The sequence below is a fragment of the Sorex araneus genome, chromosome 2 (genome assembly GCF_027595985.1).
Source record: "Sorex araneus isolate mSorAra2 chromosome 2, mSorAra2.pri, whole genome shotgun sequence".
Taxonomy (NCBI): domain Eukaryota; kingdom Metazoa; phylum Chordata; class Mammalia; order Eulipotyphla; family Soricidae; genus Sorex; species Sorex araneus.
Window position 1 is genome coordinate 4,353,141 of NC_073303.1, and position 26,211 is coordinate 4,379,351.

Genomic DNA, 26,211 nt, shown 5'->3' on the forward strand with positions numbered 1-26,211 from the left:
TACAGTCACATAATTTGGTCTAATACCATTTGATTTTATCAAGTTAATTGCAAAAGATTGAATTATTTCTTAGGACACAACAAAGCAAAAATGTTTTTTATCCTCCTGTATTCAACATAGTCTTAGAAATCCTTACCTCAATAATTATGCAAGAAAAACAAATCATTGAGCTTGAAATTGTAAAAGAAATGATGAATTATCACAATTCACATTTGACATGATAATACATATAAAGGGAAATAAAACACAATTTAAAAAGGGAAACAACTTGAAAATTAAATTTGTGAAATAAATGTCTAATGTTATATTATGCTTACAATAGAGAATATATCAGAAGACAAAATATTAATATTTTATAATATAATACATTTGAAATGGAACATCAATATATGCAAACATGAAATTATCATATACAGACAGTACCTCCACAGTTACTATTTTCTAAATGACAAAAGTTTTCAGTAATATGTCTATACTGTGGTTAAGATTAGAGTTGGAAAATTGTAGGACCAAGACTGTATCATAAATAACTTTGTACAATAAAGTGCTTAATATACATGCCTATGTCTATTTTATATGATTTCCTTATTTTTTAATATTTTTTCTTTATGAATGAATGCAGAGTAATCCATTAACTTGAAAGGTGCTAAGAAAATGAGTTTGGGGTGTTTTCAAGGAAACTTGAGCATATCTGATTGGAGCCTAGAGTTATTAGTTGAGAGTTATGGATCTCTGAATGGCTAGTGAGATTAGAATCAGAGCAAGCTCATAGATTCTTGGATATCATAGATTGTTTAAACTCTGGTCTAAATAGGAAATGAAGTATAAAACGGATAGCTGTTTTCCATCAGACAAAAGTTCTATAGAAAAAAATTCTAGGGAAACAAAACTCATTTGATGTCTTAAACATTGTAAAATTTTCATTATATTCATAATTGATTTTGTAGGGTACTGAATATATTTCTGGAATGTGTGGTCACACGAGACCGCGTGAAACATCGTCATAAGTAGAAATCTCCCTTTCTCTCTCTCTATATATTACATATATATATATATATATATATATATATATGCCTCTCAGAGAGCCCGGCAAGCTACCCAGAATATCCCACCCACCAAGCTCCCCATGGCGTATTCAATATGCCAATAGAGTAACAGTAACAAGTCTCATTCCCCTGACACTAATAGCCTCTAATCATTGGAAAAGACGAGTAAGGAGAGGCTGCTAAAATCTCAGGGCTGGGACGAATGGAGATGTTATGGGCTCACGCTCGAGTAAATCGATGAATAATGGGATGACAGTGATACAGTGAATACTTAAAATATACGTAAGTCACTTTCCTATGACTCAAAGTATGATTATTTTAGTTTCCAAGTAGCACATACATAAAGTGGTTTAATCAAACAAAAAACATTATGTAAAATAAATTTTAAACTTTGGAGCCAGAGTGATCGTATTGCAGGTTGCGGGGCATACTGCTTGGCCTTGCACACTGCTGCTTATGATTTAATTCTGAGGGACCTGTGTGGTCACCCCCTCACACCAGTAGTGACAACTGATAACAGACTGAGGAGTCAGCCCTGACATCACTGGTGTGGCCAAAATACAAAAAAAATTAATTTATAACAGATCCCTTTAAGTATTACCAGTTACACACTGAGCTTCTCTCTTAATAGTGAATGAAAGGAAGTAAGTGCATTATTTCTTTGTAATATCTTTCTCAGAGCTAACATTATGGCTTTGTTTCTCAGGCTATAGATCATTGGATTGAATGTTGGGGGAACTACTGTATACATAGTAGTGAGAAAGAGGTCCAAAGCAGTGGGAGATTCAGAATGAGGTTTGAGATACTCAAAAAAACTTGTAGAAACAAACAATATGACAACAGCAAGGTGTGGTAGGCAGGTGGAAAAGGCCTTGGCTCTGCCCTCCGCAGATGGCATCCTCAGCACTGAAGAGAATATGTGCACGTAGGAGAACCCAATAAACAGGAAACAAAGAAATGACAGTAAGGCTGTAAAGAGAGTGACGTCTACCTCACTCATAAACTCACTAGAGCAGGAGAGTCTCAGGAGCTGGGGGATGTCACAGAAGAACTGGTGAATGACACGGGGACCACAGAAGTGGATGGAGAAAGTAGCTGCCGTATGCATGACTCCAGAGATGGTCCCACTCACCCAGACGCCGGCGACCCCATGGATACAGGTTCTGAAGTCCATGATGACATCATAGTGCAGGGGCCGGCAGATGGCCACGTAGCGATCATAGGACATCACCGTGAGCATGGACACCTCAGCAGAACTACAGGTGACCAAACCAAAGCACTGCATGATGCATTCCCAGAGGGAAATATTCCCACTGTCCATGAAAGAGTTGTAAATGAATCTCGGTACAGTCACGGAAATGTAGCAGAGATCCAGAAAGGAGAGATGCTTCAGGAAGAAATACATGGGGGACTGGAGACTGTCATCCAGGGACGTGGTGGTGATGATGAGCATGTTGCCAGCTAAAGCCAACACGTATAAGATCAAGAACAGAGAAGCGTAACAGAGGTTTTGCTCAGGTTTGGCTGAAAATCCCAAGAGAAGAAACCCACTGCCAGTGAAATTATCCATATTCCTTGACTACTTACTGTGGTTGACTGTTAGAAAAAAAATGAAATCAGTTGAATAGATAACAGTATCGAATCTCCAGACATAGGTCAGAGGATGCAAAGTGTAGCAGCGGGACATAGAATAAAATTGTTTTAGATCACATGTTTTGCATCAACCTGACTTATTTGTCTATTTTTTTTTTCACATGTTCATTTTGGAATTTTTGGTTTTTTTCCTTTTAGGCCATTCCCAGTGAGGCTAGGGGTCATTCCAGCTCTGTCCTCACAAGTGTCTGAGAACCAGCTGGCGGGAGCAGAGGGTGGGATTCCTGCATGCAAAGCACACCCTGAGCCTATCCTAGAACTGATCCCTTGCAACAGGCAGTCTCTGAGCACTTGCAGGTGAGCCTGGAGACTCTGGAGCACTCTACCATGGGTTCAAACAACTTCAGGCTTCACAGGAATCTAGGGGCACCTCTTCCTGGGCCTGAGGCTGAACTGCAAGCATGTTTTGCAGAATATCGGGGGAGTGGCCAAAGGGTCCTCTCAACAATGTTTGGGTTCTCCCTGCCCCCACTCTACCAAATCAGTAGACATCAGTCTGTGGATATGAAAAGAAAACTACAAAGGAAGCCCAGGGAGCTTGCCCTGCATGCACCCGACACCAGTTAGGTCCCTGGGACCACAGGCTGCCCCACAGACAATTCTATCCTTGGTGTCTGAGCACTCCTGGCTGGCATAGTGCTCCCTGGCACTGGAGGGTGCAGCAGCACCTCCCCCTCAGGCCCCTGAATGGAGCAGCTGCTCCTGTGTGTGAGTCACTGCAATGGCCGCAGGCCCCGAGAACTGCAGGGAGCTGCCCTCTCCATCTATGGTGTCATTCCTCTCAATACTCTGCTCGGGAATAGGCGTCTAGACTCTCCTCAGCCTCCCTGTCACACACCCCTACAACCACACAGTGCCTATGCTGGAGGGTTATAGTTTTGTCTTGCTTAAGGGCAAATGTTTCTGATGCTTTTGTTCCTCACTCAGTATTTTTCCTTGGAGTGAAAGAAAACTAGTAGCTGGTTTTACTCCTGGGTAGAAATAAAGTACCAAAGAGCAAAACTAACTTTAGAGTCTGGGGAAATTCTCTGATAATCTGAGAGAAAGGGAAGGAAGGTAGGAGGTGAGGTTAAATGGTGTGAAGGGCTCATTCTAAATTTCTAGAGTGAATAAACCAGCAAACAACCAGGTGTTAACAAATGATAATTAGCAATGAATGTTTTTCTCCAGAAAAACGTTCTATTTTGTCTTATTCATTTTGTGGTAAGTCAGCAGTGCTCGGGGATGACTCATAAGTCTGTGCTCCGAGGTTGATCTCTGTAGTGCAGGGAGGATTCCCAGTTTCCTGCTGCAAAGCCTGTGCTCAGCCTGCCGAGCTGTCTCTCTCCCCCCAGGAAAATACTATTTCAAAGCAGTGTGTGTTTGTAGTGCCTATATACAAACCCCAATATGCTCACAGTCACTGCGGCTAACAAAGCATCATGTTAATTGTCCCCAACCCTAATTTCCCATTCTGAAAGCTTTAAAAAACAGCCTCTCCAAAGGGTCTTCTTTATAAAAGACAAGAATATTCCTGAAATAAACTTAAAAATAATTTATTCAATCATTAGTTGAAAATATATGAGTTATGAAATATCATTTTCATGGAACAAAAATAGAGTAGGTTATAAAGATTTATTTCAAATTTATATATCAACTGCTATTAATATTGAGCAGGTCACCTAAGCATACAAATAGTATAGTATATTTTGTCTATTTAAAATTAGTTCACTAGTAAAATCCATTGAGAAATTCTTAAACTGATGGACAATTACTTATAAGGAAAGATTTCAGAAGGTTCTGAAAATAGGATTTTGAATCATTTTTCTAAAATGGAATAGTGATCATTCCCAGAACAATGATACATATATTTGAGGATCTCAAAATATGCAACGAGATATGAATAGAGTAGGTATGGAGTAAAAGGAAATAAACCAATATCAAGTAATTATTCCTCATTGTGAGTATGTGATTATGTTTATTAGTGCATTGGAAGGTTGTTTAAGTCTAGTTGTCAGAGAGAAATTATCTAAGAAGAGTTTGTACCCTGCATAATTCTAAGCTAATCTGAATATGCATTTGCTCATTTTTCCGGTTAATGGTGTTTTAGCATGTGTGTGAGTGTGTATGTGTGTGTATATTTGAGTGAGGTATATGGAGTTAAAAGGGATTGTTAGGGAAGTGATCATTTTATGCCACAAAAATGTTTCTGGATGGATGGAGTTTCTCTTTCTATAGTTAAGAAAACTAATGCGAATTTATGTATTTAAGTTTAGAAATCTCTTACTTGAGATATTGTTTGTATGCCCTCAAAATGTGTCACTCATTTTCCTTTCTTTTTTACAATGTAGCCTATCTTTGTAGAACCTAAAAAACTCACCAGAGCACACCCAGAAGTTTCTTACCTCTTCATATGGACAAACTGTCTGTTTCAGAAGCTGACGCTTAGATGAAAGTCCTATCTTGGCCACTCAGTTCATTTCAATAAAAAGCAGTCTGTGGAGATTGGAACATGCGTTCATTTTAGTCCTCTGGCCAACTGGGATTCGAGGTGCAGTCCCATTGGCAGCAATACAGTTCCTGGGTGCTCTGGGTATTGGCAATTCTGTGATACACCCTGGAGACAGACTTGCAATTGTATTGCACTTTCTTGCCATGCATTTTTCTGTTGAAATGATTTAATTATCTCACCTAGTTATTGGAAGGTTAGTTTTATTTGTGTTCATTGAATCAAATCAATAATACATTATAAGTTGTGCTTCAACAATAAAATATGCCACAAGAGAAATTAATTTCTTTAGTAATTTTATTGACTGGATCAAAATTGAACTTACAATTTGATCTTGGGATAATGTTCCAGCTTGTAATTGTCCTTATTTAGAATTGGGGTAAATACCCATTGTTTTTTGCCAATTTAGCAACGAATATGCTTGTCTTTAAAAATAATTTTTACATTATAGTATTGGTAACATGGTTATGCTAGTATTTAAGTTTAGAGCATTGATGTACAAAGTTACTGCACTTCACTAAAGTATCCAAGCAAAGTATCCAAGGTTTTATGCTTCTGTCCCCATATGATCTATAGTCTGCCTTTTCCTTCTCCATCTCTTCTCCCCTATTTTCTGGTAATCTGAGTTTTATAATGCAAGGCCTAGGGCTTGTCATTGTTTGATCCTATCTAATATCATTTGACATTCTTGGTTTATCTTTCTGCATTCCCCAGAGAAGTGGAATTTGTCATTAACTCTTTGACTTGTTTCACTTCACATACCTTCCAGTTCCATCGACATTGCAGCCAACTGTATGATTTCATATATTCTAATATCCGCACAGTATTGCATTATCTATGCAATAACTTCTTTATCCACTCCTCTGCCACTGGACATTCAAAGTCCTGGCTATTGTACTAAGCATTGCAAAGAACATAATTCTGTTTAGTTTTTGTGTTAACATTTTTTTGTATTGGAGGGGTAGATGCCCAGAAGTTGAATTGCTGGATTATATTGCTGTTCTAGTCCTAGTTTCTGAGAAATATTCATAATGCTTTGCATAGAAATGAAAACAGACAATATTCCAAACAGTGAATGAGTGTTCCTTTTTCACAGCATGAGTTATTATGTGTTATTTTATATTTATCATTCTCACAGGTGTGAGATGTTATCACTGTCTAATTTATTTACTTACTTATTCATCCATATATTTTTTTTTGCATTTCTCTGATATCAGGAGACAGCAAACAGTTCATCGTATCTGTGGGTCATCTGTATGTGTTCTTTGAGGAAGTGTCTGTTCATCATATTTTTTCCTCATTTTTGATGGGATTTTTTTACTTTGACTGTGGAGCTTTTTGATAGAATTATATGTATATATATATGCAATGGATATTAGCCTTTATCTGAATTATTATTATTATTTTTTTTTGCTTTTTGGGTCACACCCGGCGATGTACAGGGCTTGCTCCTGGCTCTGCACTCAGGAATTACCCCTGGCGGTGCTCAGGAGACCATATGGGATGCTGGGAATCGAACCCGGGACGGCTGTGTGCAAGGGAAACGCCCTACCCGCTGTGCTATTGCTCCAGCCCCTTTATCTGAATTATTGTGTGAAGTATTTTCTCATCTTCAATAGCGTGTAATTTAATTTTAGCCCATGGGGGTTTTATGTCCATAGAAGCAATTTTTAGTATGATGTAGTTCATTTCTTTATCATGATTTTACTTATTCTTGTCCCATATCAGATACTTGAAGATTCTTTTGAGGTTCACATTCTGGAGAGCTGGAGAGCTCTAGTTATGTTTACCTGATGGACAGTCACATAATTTGGTCTAATACCATTTGATTTTATCAAGTTAATTGCAAAAGATTGAATTATTTCTTAGGACACCACAAAGCAAAAATGTTTTTTATCCTCCTGTATTCAACATAGTCTTAGAAATCCTTACCTCAATAATTATGCAAGAAAAACAAATCATTGAGCTTGAAATTGTAAAAGAAATGATGAATTATCACAATTCACATTTGACATGATAATACATATGAAGGGAAATAAAACACAATTTTAAAAGGGAAACAACTCAGGACCTTCAGATTATGAGACTGACGCGTTGCCTACTGCGCTAAGGAGGCAACCCGAATGCCCCAAAACGGATGACTGGTTGAGGAAACTTTGGTACATCTATACAATGGAATACTATGCAGCTGTTAGAAAAAAGGAAGTCAAGAATTTTGTAGTTAAGTGGATGGGCATGAAAAGTTTCATGCTGAGTGAAATGAGTCAGAAAGAGAGAGACAGACATAGAAAGACTGCACTCATCTATGGTATATAGAATAACAGAGTGGGAGGCTAACACCCAAGAACTGTAGAAATAAGTACCAGGAGGTTGACCCCATGGCTTCGAGGCTGGTCTCAGGTTCCGGGGAAAGGGCAACTCAGAGAAGGGATCACCAACTACATTGTAGTTGAAGGCCATGTGGGGGAAGGGAGTTGCGGGCTGAATGAGGGCTAGAGACTGAGCACAGCGGCCACTCAACACCTTTATTGCAAACCACAACAGCTAATTAGAGAGAGAGAACAGAAGGGAATGCCCTGCCACAGTGGCAGGGTGGGGTGGGGGGGGAGATGGGATTGGGGAGGGTGGGAGGGACGCCGGGTTTACGGGTGGTGGAGAATGGGCACTGGTGAAGGGATGGGTTCCCGAACTTTGTATGAGGGAAGTATAAGCACAAAAGTGTATAAATCTGTAACTGTACCATCACGGTGATTCTCTAATTAAAAATAAATAAATTATTAAAAAAAATAAAAGGGAAACAACTTGAAAATTAAATTTGTGAAATAAATGTCTAATGTTATATTATGCTTACAATAGAGAATATATCAGAAGACAAAATATTAATATTTTATAATATAATACATTTGAAATGGAACATCAATATATGCAAACATGAAATTATCATATACATACAGTACCTCCACAGTTACTATTTTCTAAATGACAAAGGTTTTCAGTAATATGTCTTTACTGTGGTTAAGATTAGAGTTGGAAAATTGTAGGACCAAGACTGTATCATAAATAACTTTGTACAATAAAGTGCTTAATATACATATGTATGTCTATTTTATATGATTTCCTTATTTTTTAATATTTTTTCTTTATGAATGAATGCAGAGTAATCCATTAACTTGAAAGGTGCTAAGAAAATGAGTTTGGGGTGTTTTCAAGGAAACTTGAGCATATCTGATTGGAGCCTAGAGTTATTGAGAGTTATGGAGCTCTGAATGGCTAGTGAGATTAGAATCAGAGCAAGCTCATAGATTCTTGGATGTCATAGATTGTTTAAACTCTGGTCTAATTAGGAAATGAAGTATAAAATGGATAGCTGTTTTCCATCAGACAAAGATTCTATAGAAAAAAATTCTAGGGAAACAAAACTCATTTGATGTCTTAAACATTGTAAAATTTTCATTATATTCATAATTGATTTTGTAGGGTACTGAATATATTTCTGGAATGTGTGGTCACACGAGACCGCGTGAAACATCGTCATAAGTAGAAATCTCCCTTTCTCTCTCTCTATATATTACATATATATATATATATATATATATATATATATATATATGCCTCTCAGAGAGCCCGGCAAGCTACCCAGAATATCCCACCCACCAAGCTCCCCATGGCGTATTCAATATGCCAATAGAGTAACAGTAACAAGTCTCATTCCCCTGACACTAATAGCCTCTAATCATTGGAAAAGACGAGTAAGGAGAGGCTGCTAAAATCTCAGGGCTGGGACGAATGGAGATGTTATGGGCTCACGCTCGAGTAAATCGATGAATAATGGGATGACAGTGATACAGTGAATACTTAAAATATACGTAAGTCACTTTCTTATGACTCAAAGTATGATTATTTTAGTTTCCAGGTAGCACATACATAAAGTGGTTTAATCAAACAAAAAACATTATGTAAAATAAATTTTAAACTTTGGAGCCAGAGTGATCGTATTGCAGGTTGCGGGGCATACTGCTTGGCCTTGCACACTGCTGCTTATGATTTAATTCTGAGGGACCTGTGTGGTCACCCCCTCACACCAGTAGTGACAACTGATAACAGAGTGAGGAGTTAGCCCTGACATCACTGGTGTGGCCAAAATACAAAAAAAATTAATTTATAACAGATCCCTTTAAGTATTACCAATTACACACTGAGCTTCTCTCTTAATAGTGAATGAAAGGAAGTAAGTGCATTATTTCTTTGAAACACCTTTCTCAGAGCTAACATTATGGCTTTGTTTCTCAGGCTATAGATCATTGGATTGAATGTTGGGGGAACTACTGTATACATAATAGTGAGAAAGAGGTCCAAAGCAGTGGGAGATTCAGAATGAGGTTTGAGATACTCAAAGAAACCTGTAGAAACAAACAATATGACGACAGCCAGGTGGGGGAGGCAGGTGGAAAAGGCCTTGGCTCTGCCCTCCGCAGATGGCATCCTCAGCACAGAAGAGAATATGTGCACGTAGGAGAACCCAATAAACAGGAAACAAAGAAATGACAGTAAGGCTGTAAAGAGAGTGACGTCTACCTCACTCATAAACTCACTAGAGCAGGAGAGTCTCAGGAGCTGGGGGATGTCACAGAAGAACTGGTGAATGACACGGGGACCACAGAAGTGGATGGAGAAAGTAGCTGCCGTATGCATGACTCCAGAGATGGCCCCACTCACCCAGACGCCGGCAACCCCATGGACACAGGTTCTAACATCCATGATGACATCATAGTGCAGGGGCTGGCAGATGGCCACGTAGCGATCATAGGACATCACTGTGAGCATGGACATCTCGGCAGAACTACAGGTGATCAAACCAAAGCACTGCATGATGCATTCCCAGAGGGAAATATTCCCACTGTCCATGAAAGAGTTGTAAATGAATCTCGGCACAGTCACGGAAATGTAGCAGAGATCCAGAAAGGAGAGATGCTTCAGGAAGAAATACATGGGGGACTGGAGACTGTCATCCAGGGACGTGGTGGTGATGATGAGCATGTTGCCAGCTAAAGCCAACACGTATAAGATCAAGAACAGAGAAGCGTAACAGAGGTTTTGCTCAGGTTTGGCTGACAATCCCAAGAGAAGAAACCCACTGCCAGTGAAATTATCCATATTCCTTGATTTCTTACTGTGCTTGACTGTTAGAAAAAAAATGAAATCAGTTGAATAGATAACAGTATCGAATCTCCAGACATAGGTCAGAGGATGCAAAGTGTAGCAGCGGGACATAGAATAAAATTGTTTTAGATCACATGTTTTGCATCAACCTGACTTATTCGTCTATTTTTTTTTACTTGTTCATTTTGGAATTTTTGGTTTTTTTCCTTTTAGGCCATTCCCAGTGAAGCTAGGGGTCATTCTAGCTCTGTTTTCAGAAGTGTCTGAGAACCGGCTGGTGGGAGCAGAGGGTGGGATTCCTGCATGCAAAGCACACCCTGAGCCTATCCTGGAACTGATCCCTTGCAACAGGCAGTCTCTGAGCACTGCTAGGTGAGCGCTGGAGACTCTGGAGCACTCTACCCTGCGTTCACTCAACTTCAGGCTTCACAGGAATCTAGGGGCACCTCTTTCTGGGCCTGAAGCTGAACTGCAAGCGTGTTTTGCAGAATATCGGGGGAGTGGCCAAAGGGTCCTCTCAACAATGTTTGGGTTCTCCCTGCCCCCACTCTACCAAATCAGTAGACATCCATCTGTGGATATGAAAATAAAACTACACACGAAAATTAAAGTACAAAGGAAGCCCAGGGAGCTTGCCCTGCATGCACCCAACACCAGTTAGGTCCCTGGGACCACAGGCTGCCCCACAGACAATTCTGTCCTTTGTGTCTGAGCACTCCTGGCTGGCATAGTGCTCCCTGGCACTGGAGGGCCCAGGAGCACATCCCCCTCAGGCCCCTGAATGGAGCAGCTGCCCCTGTGTGTGAGTCACTGCAATGGCTGCAGGCACCTCGAGAACTGCAGGGAGCTGCCCTCTCCATCTATGGGGTCATTCCTCTCAACACTCTTCTCGGGAATAGGCGTCTAGACTCTCCTCAGCCTCCCGATTCACACACCCCTACAACCACACAGTGCCTATGCTGGAGGGTTATAGTTTTGTCTTGCTTAAGGGCAAATGTTTCTGATGCTTTTGTTCCTCACTCAGTATTTTTCCTTGGAGTGAAAGAAAATTAGTAGCTGGTTTTATTCCTGGGTAGAAATAAGCCAGCCAAGCGCAAAACTAACATTAGAGTCTGGGGAAATTCTCTGATAATCTGAGAGAAAGGGAAAGAAAGTAGGAGGTAGCTAAAATGGTGTGAAGGGCTCGTTCTAAATTTCTAGAGTGAATAAACCAGCAAACAACCAGGTATTAACAAAGGAGAATGAGCAATGAATGTTTTTCTTCAGAAAAACGTTCTATTTTGTCTTTTTAATTTTGTGGTCGGTCAGCAGTGCTCGGGGATGACTCATAACTCTGTGCTCCGAGGTTGATCTCTGCAGTGCTGGTGGGATCCCCAGTTTCCTGCTGCAAAGCCTGTGCTCAGCCTGCCGAGCTGTCTCTCTCCCCCCCCGAAAAATACTATTTCAAAACAGTGTGTGTTTGTAGTGCCTAACATTAAGCAGCATGTTAACTGTCTTCCCACCCTAATTTCCCAGTGTGAAAGCTTGAAACAACAGCCTCTCCAAAGTGTCTTGTTATAAGATAAGAATATTCCTGAAATAAACTTAACAATAATATATTCAATATTTAGTTGAAATTATGAGTTATGAAATATCATTTTCACGGAACGAAAATTGAGTAGTTATAAAGATTTATTTCAAATTTATATATCAACTGCTATTAATTATTGAGCATGTCATCTAAGCGTACAAATAGTATAGTTTATTTTGTCTATTTAAAATTAGTTCACTAGCAAAACCCATTGAGAAATCCTTAAACTGAAGAACAATTACTTATAAGGTAAGATTTCAGAAGGCTCTGAAAATAGGATTTGAATTATTTTTCTAGAATGGAATAGTGATCATTCTCAGAACAATGAGACATATATTTGAGGATCTCAAAATATACAACGAGACATGAACAGAGTTGGTATGGAGTAAAAGGAAATAAACCAATATCAAGTAATTATTCCTCATTGTGATGTATGATTGTTTTTCTTGATGCATCGGAAAGTTGTTTAAGTCCAGTTGTTAGAGAGGAATTATCTAAGAAGAGATTGTCCCCAGCATAAATCAGAGCTAATCTGCAGATGCTTTTGCTCATTCTTGCGGTTAATGGTGATTTAGCTCATGTGTGAGTGTCTATGTATGTGTATATTTGAGTGAGGTTTACAGAGTTAAAAGGGATTGTAGGGAAGTGATCATTTTAAGCCACAAAAATGTTTCTGGATGGATGGAGTTTCTCTTTCTATAGTTAAGAAAACTAATGCGAATTTATGTATTTAAGATTAGAAATCTCTTACTTGAGGTATCATTGTTTGTATGCCCTTAAAATGTGTCACTCATTTTCATTCCTTTTTACAATGTAGCCTATCTTTGTAGAACCTAAAAACACTCACCAGAGCACACCCAGAAGTTTCTTACCTCTTCATTTGGACAAACTGTCTGTTTCAGAAGCTGACACTTAGATTAAAGTCATATCTTGGCCACTCAGTTCATTTCAATAAAAAGCAGCCTGTGGAGATTGGAACATTCGTTCATTTCAGTCCTTTGGCCAACTGGGATTTGAGGTGAAGTCCAATTGGCAGCAATACAGTTCCTGGGTGCTCTGGGTATTGGCAATTTTGTGATACACCCTGGAGACAGACTTGTAATTCTATTGCATTTTCTTGCCATACATTTTTTTTGTTGAAATGATTAATTATCTCACCCAGTTACTGGAATGATAGTTTTATTTGTGTTCATTGAATCACATCAATAATACATTACAAGTTGAGCTTCGACAATAAAATAGGCTCCAAGACAAATTAATTTCTTTAATAATTTCATTGATTGGATCAAAATTGAATTTACAATTTGATCTTGGGATAATGTTCCAGCTTGTTATTGCCCTTTTTTAAAAATGGGGTAAATACCCATAGTTTACTGCCAATTAAGCAATGAATATGCTTGTATTTAAAAAGAATTTTTACATTATAAAATTGCTAACATGGTTATGCCAGTATTCAAGTTTAGAGCATTGATGTACAAAGTTACTTCACCTCACCAAAGTATCCAAGCAAAGTATCCAAGGTTCTACGCTTCTGTCCCTATATGATCTATAGTCTGCCTTTTCCTATTCCATTTCTTCTCCCCCATTTTCTGGCAATCTGAGTTTTATAATTCAAGGCCTAGGGCTTGACATTGTTTAATCCTATCTAATATCATTTGACATTCTTGGTTTATCTTTCTGCATTCCCCAGAGAAGTGGAATTTGTCATTAACTCTTTGACTTATTTCACTTCACATACCTTCCAGTTCCATCGACATTGCAGCCAACTGTATGATTTCATATATTCTAATATCTGCACAGTATTGCATTATCTATGCAATAACTTCTTTATCCACTCCTCCGCCACTGGACATTCAAACCCTGGCTATTGTACTAAGCATTGCAAAGAACATAATTCTGTTTAGTTTTTGTGTTAATATTTTTTTTGTACTGGAGGGGTAGATGCCCAGAAGTTGAATTGCTGGATTATATTGCTGTTCTAGTCCTAGTTTCTGAGAAATATTCATAATGCTTTGCATAGAAATGAAAACAGACAATATTCCAAACAGTGAATGAGTGTTCCTTTTTCACAGCACGAGTTATTCTGTGTTATTTTATATTTACCATTCTCACAGGTGTGAGATGTTATCACTGTCTAATTTACTTATTTACTTATTCATCCATTTATTTAGTGTCTGTTCATTATATTTTTTCCTAATTTTGATGGGATTTTTGATACTTTGTGGAACTTTTTGATGAATTTTATATATAATAGATGTAGCTTTTATCTGAGTTATTGTATGAAATATTTTCTCATCTTCAATAGGGTGTCATTTAATTTTAGCGTATGGGAGTTTTATATCCATAGGAGCCATTTTTAATATCATGTAGTTCATTTCTTACCTTGATATAACTTATGCTTGACCCATTATCAGATACTTATATATTCTTTTGAAATTCACAAACTGGAAAGCTCTAGCTATGTATATCTGATGGACAGTCACATAATTTGGTCTAATACCATTTGCTTTTATCATAGTTAATTGCAAAAGATTGAATTATTTCTTAGATCAGCACAAAGCAAAAATGTTTTTTATCCACCTGTATTCAACATAGTCTTCGAAATCCTCACCACAATTATGCAAGAAAAATAAATTATTGAGTTTGAAATTGGAAAATAAAAGGTGATATATCACAATTTACATTTGACATGATAATATATATAAAGGGAATTAAAACACAGTTTGAAAGGGTAATAGCTTAAAAATTAAAGTTGTGAAATAAATATCTAGTGTTATATTAAGCTTACAACATAGAGAATATATCAGAAGATAAAATATTAATATGTTATAATATAATAAAATTGAAATGGAACAACAATTACCCCAACATGAAATTATTTTTACAGATTCTATCTCCACAGGTGCCATTTTCTAAATGACAAAAGTTTTCAGTAATAAGCCTCTATAGGTGGTAGGATTGGAGCTGGAAAACTGTAGGACCAAGACTATGTTATCAAGAACTTTGTACAATAAAGTGCTTAATATACATACGTATGCCTACATTTCTAGGACTTCCTAAATTAATATTTTATTTTAATATTTATTCTTTATGAACGAATGCAGAGTAATTCATCAATTTGAAAGGTGCTAAGAAAATGAGGTGTGGGCTGTTTTCAAGGAAACTTGAGCATCTCTGATTGGAGCCTAGAGGTATTAGTCGAGAGTTATGGAGCTCTGAATGGCTAGTGAGATTAGCATCAGAGCAAACTCACGGATTCTCAATTATCATAGATTGTTTAAACTCTGGTCTAAATAGGAAATGAAGTATGCAACAGATAGCTGTTTTCCATCATAGACAAAAAATTTTATGAAAAAAAATTACTAGGGAAACAAAACTCAGTTGATGTCTTAAACATTGTGAAATTTTAATTATATGCACAACTGATTTTGTAGGGTAATGAACATATTCCTGGAATGTGCAGCCCCAGGACACATCATCATAAATGGAAATATATATATATGTATATATATACATATACATACATACATACATATCTAAGAGATCTAAGAGCCCGGCAAGCTACCGACAATATCCCACCCACACAGAACAGCCTGGAAAGCTCCCCGTGGAGTATTCAATATGCCAAATACAGTAACAATAACAGGTCTCATTCCTCTGACCCTGAAACAGCCTCCAATCATTGGAAAAGACAGTAAGGAGAGGCTGCTAAAATCTCAGGGCTGGGACAAATGGAGACATTACTGGCACCCGCTCAAGTAGTCGATGAATAATGGATGACAGTGATACAGTGAATACTTAAAATACACATAAGTCATTTTTCTGTGACTCAAAGTATGATTCTTTTAGTTTCCAAGTAGCACATACATAAAATGGTTTAATCAAACATAAAACATTATGTAAAATAAATTTTAAACTATGGAGCCAGAGTGATATTATAGCAGGTTGGGTGGCATACTGCTTGGCCTTGCACACTGCTGCTTAATTCTGTGGAACCTACATGGTCACCCTCACACACCAGTAGTGACAACTGCTACCAAAGCGAGGAGTTAGCCCTGACATCACTGGTGTGCCCAAAATACACAAAAAATTTAATTTATAAGAAGTCCCTAAAATATTACCAGTTATACATTGAACTTCTCTCTTAGTAGTGAATGAAAGGAAGTAAGTGCATTATTTCTTTGAAATATTTTTCTCAGAGCTAACTTTATGGCTTTGTTTCTCAGGCTATAGATCATTGGATTGAATGTTGGGGGAACTACTGAATACATAATAGTGAGAAACATGTCCAGAGCAGTTGGAGATTCAGAGTGAGGCTTCAGAAATTCGAAGAAACCTGTAGAAATAAACAACATGACTACAGCGAGGTGGGGGAGGCAGGTGGAAAAGGCCTTGGCTCTGCCCTCCGCAGATGGCATCCTCAGCACAGAAGAGAATATGTGCACGTAGGAGAACCCAATAAACAGGAAACAAAGGAGTGACAGGAAAGCCACGAAGGCAGTGACACCAATCTCACTCAGATACTTATTGGAGCAGGAGAGTCTCAGGAGCTCAGGGATGTCACAGAAGAACTGGTGAATGACACGGGGACCACAGAAGTGGATGGAGAAAGTAGCTGCCGTATGCATGACTCCAGAGATGGCCCCACTCACCCAGACACCAGCGACCCCATGGACACAGGTTCTGACATCCATGATGACATCATAGTGCAGGGGCTGGCAGATGGCCACGTAGCGATCATAGGACATCACTGTGAGCATGGCCATCTCGGCAGAACTACAGGTGATCAAACCAAAGCACTGCATGATGCATTCCCAGAGGGAAATATTCCCACTGTGCATGAAAGAGTTGTAAATGAATCTCGGCACAGTCACGGAAATGTAGCAGAGATCCAGAAGGGAGAGATGCTTCAGGAAGAAATACATGGGGGACTGGAGACTGTCATCCAGGGACGTGGTGGTGATGATGAGCATGTTGCCAGCTAACGCCAACACGTATAAGATCAAGAACAGAGAAGCGTAACAGAGGTTTTGCTCAGGTTTGGCTGAAAATCCCAAGAGGACAAACCCACTGCCAGTGAAATTATCCATATTCCTTGATTTCTTACTGTGGTTGACTGTTAGAAAAAAAATGGAATCAGTTGAATAGAATTATTTTCGGCAACATCAGTCTAAAGCATTAAGTTTGGGTAAGAAATGAGAATCAAATCTTCTCCTCTCTATATATGAAGAGGTTTTATATAGTGATAACCATCTCAAACAGTTTAATTTCTCTGCTTGAAAGGAATGAATATGGGGTATGAAAATTATGCATTTGACATCGCTGTTTCAATTTTACATATGATAACAGTATCGAATCTCCAGACATCAGTCAGAGGATGCAAAGTGTAGGAGTGGGACATAGAATAAAATAGTTTTAGGTCACATGCTTTGCATCAACCTGACTTATTTGTCTATTTTTTTCACTTGTTCATTTTGGAATGTTAAGCTTTTTTCCTTTTAGGCCATTCCCAGTGAGGCTAGGGGTCATTCCAGCTCTGTCATCACAAGTGTCTGAGAACCAGCGGGCGGGAGCAGAGGGTGGGATTCCTGCATGCAAACCACGCACTGAGCCTGTCCTGGAACTGATCCCTTGCAACAGGCAGTTCTGAGCACTGCCAGGTGAGCACTGGAGACTCTGGAGCACTCTACCCTGGGTTGAAACAACTTCAGGGTGACAGGAACCTAGAGGAACGTCTTCTTGGACCTGAGCTGTGAAATGCAAGTGTGCTTTGCAGAATATCGTGGGAGTGGCCGAGGGGTCCTCGCAAAGATGTTTGGGTTCTCTCTGCCCCCACTCTACCAAATCTGTAGACATCCGTCTGTGCATATGAAAATAAAACTACAAAGGAAGCACAGGGAGCTTGCCCTGCATGCACCTGACACCAGTTAGGTCCCTGGGACCACATGCTGCCCCACAGACAATTCTATCCTTTGGTGTCTGAGCACTCCGGGCTGGCATAGTGCTCCCTGGCACTGGAGGGCACAGGAGCACCTCCCCCTCAGGCCCCTGAATGGAGCAGCTGCCCCTGTGTGTGAGTCACTGCAATGGCCGCAGGCCCCGAGAACTGCAGGGAGCTGCCCTCTCCATCTATGGTGTCATTCCTCTCAATACTCTGCTCGGGAATAGGCGTCTAGACTCTCCTCAGCCTCCCTGTCACACACCCCTACAACCACACAGTGCCTATGCTGGAGGGTTATAGTTTTGTCTTGCTTAAGGGCAAATGTTTCTGATGCTTTTGTTCCTCACTCATTATTTTTCCTTGGAGTGAAAGAAGATTAGCAACTGGTTTTACTCTAGGATAGAAATAAAGTACCAAAGTGCAAAACTGACTTTTGACTCTGGGAAAATTTTTGATAATCTGAGAGAAAGGGAAGGAAAGTAGGAGGTAGGTGAAATGGTGTGAAACACTCGTTCTAAATTTCTAGAGTGAATAAACCAGCAAACAACCAATGTGTTAACAAAGGAGAATGAGGAATGGATGTTTTTCTACAGAAAAATGTTCTATTTTGTCATTTTTATTTTGTGGTTGGTCAGCAGTGCTTGGGGATGACTCATAAGTCTGTGCTCCGAGGTTGATCTCTGCAGTGCAGGAGGGATCCCCAGTTTCCTGCTGCAAAGCCTGTGCTCAGCCTGCCGAGCTGTCTCTCTCCCCCTGAAAAATACTATTTCAAAGCAGTGTGTGTTCGTAGTGCCTATATACAAACCCCAATATGCTCAGGATCACTGTGGCTAACAAAGCATCATGTTAATTGTCCCCAACCCTAATTTCCCATTCTGAATGCTTGAAAAAACAGCCTCTCCAAAGGGTCTTGTTAAAAGATAAGAATATTACTGAAAGAAACTTGAAAATAATTTTTTCATCTTTCAGTTTAAAATATCTGTGTTATAGAATATCATTTTCACTCAATAAAAGAGTAATATAAAAGGTATCATTTTTAAATTAATATATTAAATATTATTATTGAGTATGTCACCTAAGAATACAATAGTACAGTAAAATTTATATGTGCTCTCTGGAAAACAGTCTTTAGTTAAATTAATTTTGTAACTACCTTGGAAGAAACTTGCTAATCATTAGTCAAGAATATTTTGTCTGTTTATAATTAGTTTGCTAGTAAAATCCATTGAGAAATCCTAAAATTGATGAACAATTACTTAATAAAAATATTTCAGGATGTTCTATAAATAAATTTTGATTCTTTTTTTTCTGAAATGGAATATTGATCATTCTTAGACCTAAGATATTATATATACATCTTATGATATCAAAATAGATAGGATCTCCATACTGAGGTAGAAATAGTACTGGCATATACTATAAGAATAACCATAAAAAGTAATTATTTCTTACTGTGAGTGTATGGTTATGTCTCCTGCTCTGTTGGAAGCGTGTTTAAGTTTGAGATTAGTGTAGACAAATTTTTCCCACAGAGGCGTTTCTCAGCGCAAATCAAAGCTGATCTCTTGGTACCTTTGTTCATTCTAGGGTTGAGGGTGTTGGACCATTGTGTGGGTGTGCAACTGAGTGTATATTTAAGTGAAAGGTACCGTATTAAAGGTACTGATAGGGAAGGGATCATTTTATTCCACAAAATTTTGTGGATGGAAGGAGTTTCTGATCCTCTCTTCGATGAAAATAATATAAATATTTGTATTTTAGTTTAAAATATCATTTTATTTTCCATATTTAGTTTAAAATATCAATTTATCATATTATTCTATTTATGCCTCAAAATCTGTCTTTATTTCTATACCATTTTGCATTATATCCTATCTTTGTAGAAAGAAACTCACCAGAGAACACTCAGAAGTTTCTTACCTCATCATAGGGGCTGGAATGATAGCACAGTGGGTAGGGCGTTTGCCTTGCATGCGGCTGTCCCAGGTTCTATTTCTCCATCCCTCTCTGGGAGCCCGGCAAGCTACCGAGAATATCCTGCCTGTCTGGCAGAGCCTGGCAAGCTATCTGTGGCGTATTTGATATGCCAAAAACAGTAACAAGTCTCACAATGGAGACGTTACTGGTGCCTGCTCGACCAATCGATGAACAATGGGGCAACAGTACAACAGTGCATTATAAGAACAAGCTGCTAGTCTCAGAGGCTCACATTGAAGTTAAAGTCATATCGCTGCTACTCAGTTCCTTTCACTAAAATATAAACTCGAGAGTATAACACATATCCATTAAATTGTTTGGCCATTTGGGGCTAAAGGTGAAATCCCATTGGCAGCAACAGAGATCCTGGGTGCTCTGGGTATTGGCAATTCTGTGCAATACCCTGGGGTCCAAACTTGCAGTTCTATTGGGCTTTCTTGCAATGCAGTTTTTCTTTTGAAATGATTTAATTGCCTCACCTAGTTGCAATAAGTATAGCTTTGTTTGTGTTCATTGACTCATATCTAAATACAGTATAAGCTGTGTTTTTTTTTTTAATTTATTTTATTGAATCACCATGTGGAAAGTTACAAAGTTCTCAGGCTTATGTCTCAGTTATACAATGCTCAAACACCCGTTCCTTCACCAGTGCCCATATTCCACCACCAAAAACCCCAGTATAACTCCCACCCCTCACCCCCCCACCACTGCCTGTGTAACTGATAGATTTCACTTCATTTTCTCTTTTCCTTGATTACATTCCATATTTCAATACAAGACTCATTACTGTTGTTGGAGTTTTCCAGCCAAAAATAACAGCCCTACTGCCAAGGAAGCATTTGATAATTAGTTTTCCATTGCTGAGAGTGAAGAGATATGAAGGCCGCTACCGTGGCCATGCGGTTTAGGATTTCTGTATTTTAGTATTTTAGTAATTAAGTCCAGGGAGATTTATGTTAGAAATTGTGTAATTTCCCCGCCTGGGGCAGTATGGGGCAATGGCTTAGTTCACAGTCGAGAGACATGGCTGCAAGCAGTTTCTGGGACCAAAAGTTGTCTAGCTGGCCTCCAGATCGTGGTCCATCAGCAGCAAAGCGGCCGCACCCAGTTGTGACAACCCGGGTCATGTCTTGGCGGAACGTGAGCCCGTACCGGTCCCGGCCCGAGACTGCCCCAGGGTCCCATTTTTCAAGTACATAACTGTCTTTTTTCTCCTTCCCATGCCACCAAGTTCATCTCTGCTTATAATCCTCATAATATGGCGGACGCCATGTCGCTTCCCCCTGGAAAGAGACAAAAAACAGAGAAATAAAGATGTCTCACCTCCTAGGCTGGCGTGAGTTGTGTTTTGATTGCAGAATATGCTAGGAGACCAATTAATTTTATTAATTAATTTTATTTACTGCTCACAATTTATTTTATAATTTGATCTTAGGATAATGCCCTTGTTTGTTACTACCTTTACTTAAAAATGGGGTAAATGCCCATAGTTTAAGCAAATTAAGCAAAGAAATATCAGAGTCTTTATTTTAATATTTGATATTATAGATTTGTAAGCATGATTATAGTACTGCTAAACCTGAGAGCATTGATGGATAAAGTTACTGGGACTTTGGATACCAATGTATCCAAACAAAGTATCCAAGATTCTCCATCATTTTCCCTACGTGGCCTGACATCTTCCTTCTCCACTTCTTCTTCCTTACTCTCTCATAATCTGATTTTTGCAATGCAGGCCAAGGGTTTGTCATGGTTTGATCCCATCCAATGTTATCTGACATTCTTAGTTTATCTTCCTGTATACCACAGATAAGTGATTTTTGCCGTTTACTTTCTGCCTAATTTCACTTAACATACCTTCCAATTCCATCGACACAGCAGCCAACTGTGTGATTTCACCTGTTCTTATGACTGCACAGTATTGCATTATCTATACAATAACTTTTGCATCCATTCATCTGTATCCATTCATTGGACAGGCCAAGTCCTGGCTATCATATTAAGCTTTGCAATGAGCATAGTTGTTCTTAGTTTTTATGTAATTTTTTTTTTGCTGTCATTTGGGATGGGTAGATGCCTGGAGGTTGAATTGCTGGCTTATATTGAAGGTCTATTTTTACTCTTTTAAGAAATATTCATAATGCTTTTCATAGACGCTGAAACAGGAAACATTCCAACCAACAGTGAACATGGGTCCCTTTCTCACAGCACGGGTCATTCCAATCTTTTTAAATATATATTTTATATATGTCAATCTTACTGCTTTGACATCTTATCTCACTGTCATTTTAATTTACTTATTTATTTTCCATTTCCCTGATATCAAAAGACAAAGAACACTTTCTCATGTCCGTGAGTTATTTGTTTGTCTTCTTTAGGGAAGTGTCTATTTTTCTTTTTCTCCTCTTTTGATTGAACGTTTTGTACTTTAGAGTTGAGAATTTTGATAGCCTCATATATAATCGATATTAGCCTCTCTCTGATATTGTGTGAAATATTTTCTCATGTTCAATAAGGTGTCTTTAAATTTTGGCTTGCAAGGTTTTTTTGACATAGAAACCATTTTTAATTTGATGGAGTTTATTTATTTACAACATCACTTATTTTCACACCATTATCAAATAATTGATGATTCTACTGAGATACATATTCTGGAGAGCCCTAGCTATGTTTATGTGATCAACATTCCATATATTTTCATCTACTGCCATGTTCTTTTATCAAGTTAATAGCAAAAGATTCAAAGATTTCTACTCAAGATCAACAACAAAGCAAAAATATTTTCACTATCATCCTGTAATCATCACAGTCTTAGAAATCCTTGCCACAGCAATTAGGCAAGAAAAAGAAATCATTGAGACCCAAATTGAAAAAAAGACAGAGAAATATCACTATTTACATATGATAAGATACTACACATAAGGAAAATTAAAACACATCAGGGAAAGGGAAACAACTTAAGAAAATTAAATATGTGGAATAACTGTCTATATTTTATTAAGCTTACATCATGAAGAATATAATTCAGAAGATAAAATATTGACATTTTACAATATAGTAACTGTAAAATAAAACTTCATATTCCCTAAATATCAAATTATCCTTTATAGAGTATGATTCTTCAGTGACTATTTTCTTTTTTTCTTTTTTTTTTTTTTTTGCTTTTTGGGTCACACCTGGCGATGCACAGGGGTTACTCCTGGCTCTGCACTCAGGAATTACTCATGGCGGTGCTCAGGGGACCATATGGGATGCTGGGAATTGAACCCGGGTCGGCCACGTGCAAGGCAAATGCCCTACCCGCTGTGCTATTGCTCCAGCCCCAACAGTGACTATTTTTTTTTTTAAGAAATATTTTATTGAACCACCGTGAAAACAAGAAAAAAAATACAAAGCTTTCAGGTTTAAGTCACAGTCAAATACTGATTAAACCACCATCCCTTCACCAGTGCACCCGTTCCACCACCAAGAACCCATATACACCCCCCTCCCACCCCACCACCCATCTAAGTAGCTAATGATATTCCCATTATTCTCTCTATATATTGAGTACATTTCATATTTCCATACAGAACTCACTATTGTTGATTGGAAATTTTCCCCAACAATCAGGCCTGCTGAATAAGCATCATCTAATAATTTCTCTTCCTTGGTAAAAGTGAAGACTTTGAGTCCGCGCGGCCGCAATAGCGGCTGCGCGGTTTTGGGTTTCTAATATTCTAGCTCAGTTCACAGTCAAAATGGATGGCTGCAAGAATCTGCTCTGGTGCCAAAATGGGTTAGGAGACCTCAGGATCACAGTCAGTAGGCGGGAGGCTCTGCTTCTCGTGCCGCGGCTCTTGGTTCATCTCTGGGCGGAAGGCGCGCCGGGAACACCTCCCCTCCCAGGATCACCTACAGGCTACGTCACTAAAGAAAGTCCTACCTCCTGGTGGAGGGGTCTTAGAGGGTGGCTCTCACCGCGTGGCTGCTGCCGCTGCCCCCATTTTCGCTCAGAAAAATGGGGTGGTGAGGGAAAAAAATCCCTCCCCGGGCTGCACGAGGTTGTAGTTCAGTTCACAGTCAAAATGCATGGCTGCAAGAATCTGCTCTGGTGCCAAAATGGGTTAGGAGACCCCAGGATCACAGTCAGTAGGCGCGGAGATCACAGTCTCGTGCCGCGGCTCTTGGTTCATCCTACAGTGACTATTTTCTAAATGACAAAATTTTCAGTATTAGGCTTTTACAGATGAAAGGATTGAAGCTGGAACATAGTAGGTCTGAGACTATATTGTCAACAGTTTTGCAAATAAATAAATATGGCTAAAAATATATATATAAAATAAAATTGCAATGCTGTAGTTATCTTAGACCATTTTCTTACTTAAATATTCATTCCTTTTGAATGAATGCACCATAATCGTCAATCTGAAGAGGCAAAGCAAATGGTGTTTGGGATGTCTAGAGAAACTTTGGCATGTTGGTGGATCCTACATGGATAGGTGGAATGTAATGGAGCTCTGATCAGCAAGTGATGGTAGAATCAGAGTGATCTCATCAACTTTTGAATATCGGATATTGTTAAAACTTCTGTGTGTCTAGGAAAATGAGCTGTGCATAGTATATCTAACTATTTTCCACCATCATCACAGATTACTAGGGAAACAAAATTAAGTTGATGTCTTAAACATAGTGAAATTTGCATTATTTTCACATCTGACTTTGTAGGATAATAAATTATTCACAAGTCATTTTTCTGTAGCTCAAATTATGATTGTTTAGTATTACAGATAGACCGTAAATAAAATGGTTTCATCAACCATAAAACACCACTTAAAAATAAATTTTAATCTATGGGGCCAGAGTGATAGTATGGCAGGTAGGACACTTGCCTTGAATACTGCTTGGCCTTGCATACTGCTGAAAATGATTCGGATCCCAGAAACCCATATGGTCTCCCTAGCCCACCAGGAGTGATCCCTGAGCACAAAGCCAGGAGTAAGCCCAGAGTACCAGCAGGTGTGGACAAAAGCACACAAAAAATTATCAATCACTATATAAATATTAGCAATTATATATTGAACTTTTCTCCCAATAATGAACGAATGGAAGTAAGTGCTTCTTTTCTTTGAAACACCTTTCTCAGAGCTAACTTTATGGCTTTATTTCTCAGACTGTAGATGATTGGATTGAATGTTGGGGGAACTACTGTATACATAATAGTGAGGAACAGGTCCAAAGCAGTTGGAGATTCAGAGTGAGGCTTAAAATACTCAAAGGCACCTGTAGAAATAAACAAGATGACAACAACAAGGTGGGGGAGGCAGGTGGAAAAGGCCTTGGCTCTGCCCTCCGCAGATGGCATCCTCAGCACAGAAGAGAATATGTGCACATAAGAGAACACAATAAATAGGAAACAGAGAAATATTAGCAACCCCACAATTGCAGTGACCCCAATATCACCCAGATACTCATTGGAGCAGGAGAGTCTGAGGATCTGGGGGATGTCACAGAAGAACTGGTGAATGATGCGGGGGCCACAGAAGTGGATGGAAAACGTAGCTGCCACATGCATGACTCCAGAGATGGCCCCACTGACCCAGACGCTGGTGATCCCACGGACACAGGTTCTGACATCCATGATGATTTCGTAGCGCAGGGGCAAGCAGATGGCCACCTAGCGGTCATAGGACATTAATGTGAGCATGGCCATCTCAGCATCCGCACAGAGGGCGAAAACAAAGCACTGCACGATGCATTCCCAGAGGGAAATATCCCCACTGTGCGAGAAAGAGTTGTAAATGAATCTCGGCACAGTCACGGAAATGTAGCAGAGATCCAGAAAGGAGAGATGCTTCAGGAAGAAATACATGGGGGACTGGAGACTGTCATCCAGGGACGTGGTGGTGATGATGAGCATGTTTCCAGTTAGAGCCAACAAGTATAGAACAAGGAACAGACAAGCATAGAAGATTTCTAGCTCAGGCTTGGCAGAAAACCCCATGAGAATAAACCCACTCATGGTGAAATTCGTCATAGTTCTGCTGTTGGTTGTAAAACAAGAAAGACTCATAAGTAGATGTTTTAATAACATCATTCAAAACCTTAAGTATGTGGGGAACTTGATTATTAATATAGAGGAGTTTTTTATAGTGATAGGCAGACTGACTAATTTACTTTGTATCAGTTGAAAGCAATGAACATGAGTATGATAATAATAAATTCTAACATTTCACTTCAATTTAATGACAAAAAGTTTGTAATGGTCAGTTACATAGTATAGAGGTTAGGTCATATGCTTGTTCCCAAACTGTTTTATGCTTTTGTTTTTGTTGCTTGTGTGTTTTTTGATTTTTTGCTTAATTGTTTTGGGTGCCATGTCTGTGGTTCTGGTGGG

General features: G+C 38.9%; 3 protein-coding genes and 1 pseudogene across 3 annotated transcripts; all 4 read right to left on the reverse strand.

Moving 5' to 3' along the window:
• Positions 1–1,650: 1,650 nt before the first annotated feature.
• On the reverse strand, positions 1,651–2,274 carry LOC129402274 (olfactory receptor 14J1-like). The gene has a single exon (XM_055128177.1). The coding sequence runs from the start codon at positions 2,272–2,274 to the stop codon at positions 1,651–1,653; it is 624 nt and encodes a 207-aa protein (XP_054984152.1).
• Positions 2,275–9,375: 7,101 nt separating this feature from the next.
• LOC129402275 (olfactory receptor 14J1-like) lies at positions 9,376–9,999 on the reverse strand. Its single transcript, XM_055128190.1, has one exon. The coding sequence runs from the start codon at positions 9,997–9,999 to the stop codon at positions 9,376–9,378; it is 624 nt and encodes a 207-aa protein (XP_054984165.1).
• A 6,042-nt stretch (positions 10,000–16,041) lies between these two features.
• LOC129402276 (olfactory receptor 14J1-like) lies at positions 16,042–17,007 on the reverse strand. Its single transcript, XM_055128198.1, has one exon. It carries the CDS (start codon positions 17,005–17,007, stop codon positions 16,042–16,044), a length of 966 nt encoding a protein of 321 aa, XP_054984173.1.
• Positions 17,008–24,885: 7,878 nt separating this feature from the next.
• Positions 24,886–25,854, reverse strand: LOC129402278 (olfactory receptor 14J1-like; annotated as a pseudogene).
• Between the last annotated feature and the right edge of the window lie 357 nt (positions 25,855–26,211).

What these genes read in the sequence shown, in the direction of transcription:
- LOC129402274 (XM_055128177.1), bottom strand. Translation starts at nt 2,274, where the DNA reads ATGTCCTATGATCGCTACGTGGCCATCTGCCGGCCCCTGCACTATGAT.
- LOC129402275 (XM_055128190.1), bottom strand. Translation starts at nt 9,999, where the DNA reads ATGTCCTATGATCGCTACGTGGCCATCTGCCAGCCCCTGCACTATGAT.
- LOC129402276 (XM_055128198.1), bottom strand. Translation starts at nt 17,007, where the DNA reads ATGGATAATTTCACTGGCAGTGGGTTTGTCCTCTTGGGATTTTCAGCC.